The sequence below is a fragment of the Plectropomus leopardus genome, chromosome 17 (assembly GCF_026936395.1).
Source record: "Plectropomus leopardus strain MGB_pleo_1.0 chromosome 17, ASM2693639v1, whole genome shotgun sequence".
Classification (NCBI taxonomy): domain Eukaryota; kingdom Metazoa; phylum Chordata; class Actinopteri; order Perciformes; family Serranidae; genus Plectropomus; species Plectropomus leopardus.
The window spans coordinates 34,647,580-34,650,079 of NC_142192.1; the positions used below are offsets into that span (position 1 = coordinate 34,647,580).

A 2,500-nucleotide genomic window follows, 5' to 3' on the forward strand; every position below is an offset into this window, starting at 1 on the left:
GGAAAATAGATAAACAGGATGTATGTGGTTCATTTTTTCACATAAATGTTCTTTTAAATGGTTGTTTTTGTTTATTTCGGTCGCTCCGTTTGTGACTTTGTGTCCACAGAAAAAAACATCTGACATCAACAACAAGAGAAAAATCCACAGAATTCAGTTTTATTCTATTTAGAAATGTGTTTCTATTGTCTGATTATCAGAGTGACCTTAAACACAACACACAGCTGTGTGTGTGTGTGTCTGTGCGTGTGTGTGTGTGTCTGTGTGTCTGTGTCTGTGTGTGTGTCTGTGTGTGTCTGTGTGTGTGTGTGTGTGCGTGAGTGTTACTCTGTGTGTGTGTGTATGTTTGTTACAGCTGAAACAGCCAATAGATTGATTGTTTCCTTGATGTTGTTGTTTATTGTTATGTTATTGTTATTGTTTATTGTTTATTGTTATTGGTTCTGGTCAGTTTGTTTTGTAAACACAGTGAGAACCGGTTTTTAATGAGAACGTTGTTGGGGGGGAGGGGTTGCAGCGTCAGTGTGTGATTTTTGTTTTCTTTCAAAGGAAAATAAATCTAATATGATTGTAAATTACGGCCTTCGTGTTTTCATTAAAAACGGAAGTAAAAAGAACACTTTTTTATATTTATTTTATTTTATGTTGTACGCCCTCCGTTAATGCCAAAATAAAAGTCACAGGTCCGTCACCGCTCGTAAAAAAGGCACACAGAGATTAATGACCTCCTCACAAATATTTTGGTCATTTTCTTTAGACTTGAATTTTTCTTTCGGCTGCAGAAAAAACAAAATGTTCTCATTGTCTCTTTTGAAAACACATTTTACTTTGAAAGGTCTGACCTCAATGTCTTTGGGGTTTTTTTCCCCTCAGCTCGTCTGACAGGCTCGTCATCATGTCGTCCAGGTGGCCCCGCCCCCTTTTCATCCTCCTGCTCCTCGTCCAATCAACTGTGTCCTCTCCGTCAGCTGACAACTCCACGGACGACCTTCAGGAGGTCACTCTGGCGGCCATCTTGCCTCTGACGAACACAGACTATGCGTGGGCGTGGCCCCGTGTGGCACCGGCGCTCCTGCAAGCGGTGCGGCGGGTAAACTCTGACCCCGCGCTGCTGCCGGGCCTGAGGCTGCACTTGGTCAACGGCAGCTCCGAGAACCGCGACGGCTTCTGTTCGGACTCCATGGCGCCGCTGGTGGCGGTGGACCTGAAATTGTCCCACGACCCCTGGGCCTTCATCGGGCCCGGCTGCGACTACTCCTCCTCGCCCGTCGCCCGCTTCACCACCCACTGGGACGTCCCCATGGTGACGGCCGGTGCCCGCGCCATCGGCTTCAAGCGGTACGCAGCGGTCACCAACACGGGCCCCACCCACCAGAAGCTGGGCGAGTTCGGTGCCAAGATCCAGGACACATTCGGGTGGCGGCACCACACCATGCTCATCTTCAGCGACAACAAGGACGCCAACGACGCCAACGACGACCGGTCGTGCTACTTCGCCGTAGAGGGGCTGTACACGGTGCTGGAGAAAACCAACGCCACCATCCGCGACCACGTCATCGAGCCCGACAACATCAACTACAAGGCCGTTGTCCAGGAGATCCGCGACAACGGACGGGGTAACATGCTCCTCTACTTCCTGTCCCCCTCCTCTACTTCCTGTCCCCCTCCTCTACTTCCTGTCCCCCTCCTGTTGTGTCTTCTCTTTAAATGATGGTTAATTATTATTAGATTTTTTTTCTCGCTTCAGTAGTTTCTAAGTGTTACTGTGTGTGTGTTACTGTGTGTGTGTGCTACTGCGTGTGTGTGTGTGTTCCTGTGTGTGTGTGTGTTACTGCGTGTGTGTGTGTATGTGTGTTACTGTGTGTGTGTGTGCGCACACACCTGTTAGTAATCTCTTAGTGGTATTTTGTAACGGGTGTATGGAGGACCCAGATGCAGTACAGTACACTTCACTGGCAGTTGGTAATAACTTTTATTAAAACCAACACGAATGGAACACAGGATACAGACTGAGAGTTCGTTCTTCGAGCTGTGAGCCCTAGCAATGTCTCTGGGGATCACACGAAGCGAAGACACGAAGCTTGTACCCACTGTGGCTGGTGACGAGGAAACCCCGTAGCTCCGTGAGCCGACAACACGTGTGTGAGCGTTGTCGGGGAGCGAGCGGAGAGGTGGTCGAGGGCAGGCAGGGGTTCGGTTACCGGGAAGTCCGTCCACGGAAACAACAGCACCAGCAGGGATCAGGCAGGAGAATCGTCGAAGCAGATCAGAGAGGTCTTTACCAGGGAATCCGTCAGATTTCCGGAATGCCGAAACTGAGCACGTGGTCGGGGACAGAAGGCAGGTAGGTTCACGAGGAGTCAGGCGAGGAGAGCAGGTCGGGGACAGGCAGAGTCGGCAACGGATGATCTGTTTGGAGAGTGCTGGAAAGACATGCATGCTGCAGAGGACGATCTGGCAATGTGTGTGTGAACAGGAGTGTCTTAAATACCGGGTTGAT

General features: G+C 49.8%; 1 protein-coding gene across 1 annotated transcript in view; it reads left to right on the plus strand.

Moving 5' to 3' along the window:
- The window catches only part of LOC121966057 (atrial natriuretic peptide receptor 1-like), a 31,889-nt gene that overhangs the window by 5,603 nt on the left and 23,786 nt on the right, over positions 1-2,500 (plus strand). Inside the window, exon 2 of the mRNA XM_088090630.1 lies at positions 874-1,616. Within this exon, the coding sequence (XP_087946756.1) occupies positions 896-1,616 (721 nt within the window). The 5' untranslated portion in view covers positions 874-895. The remainder of the gene's footprint in view (positions 1-873; positions 1,617-2,500) is intronic.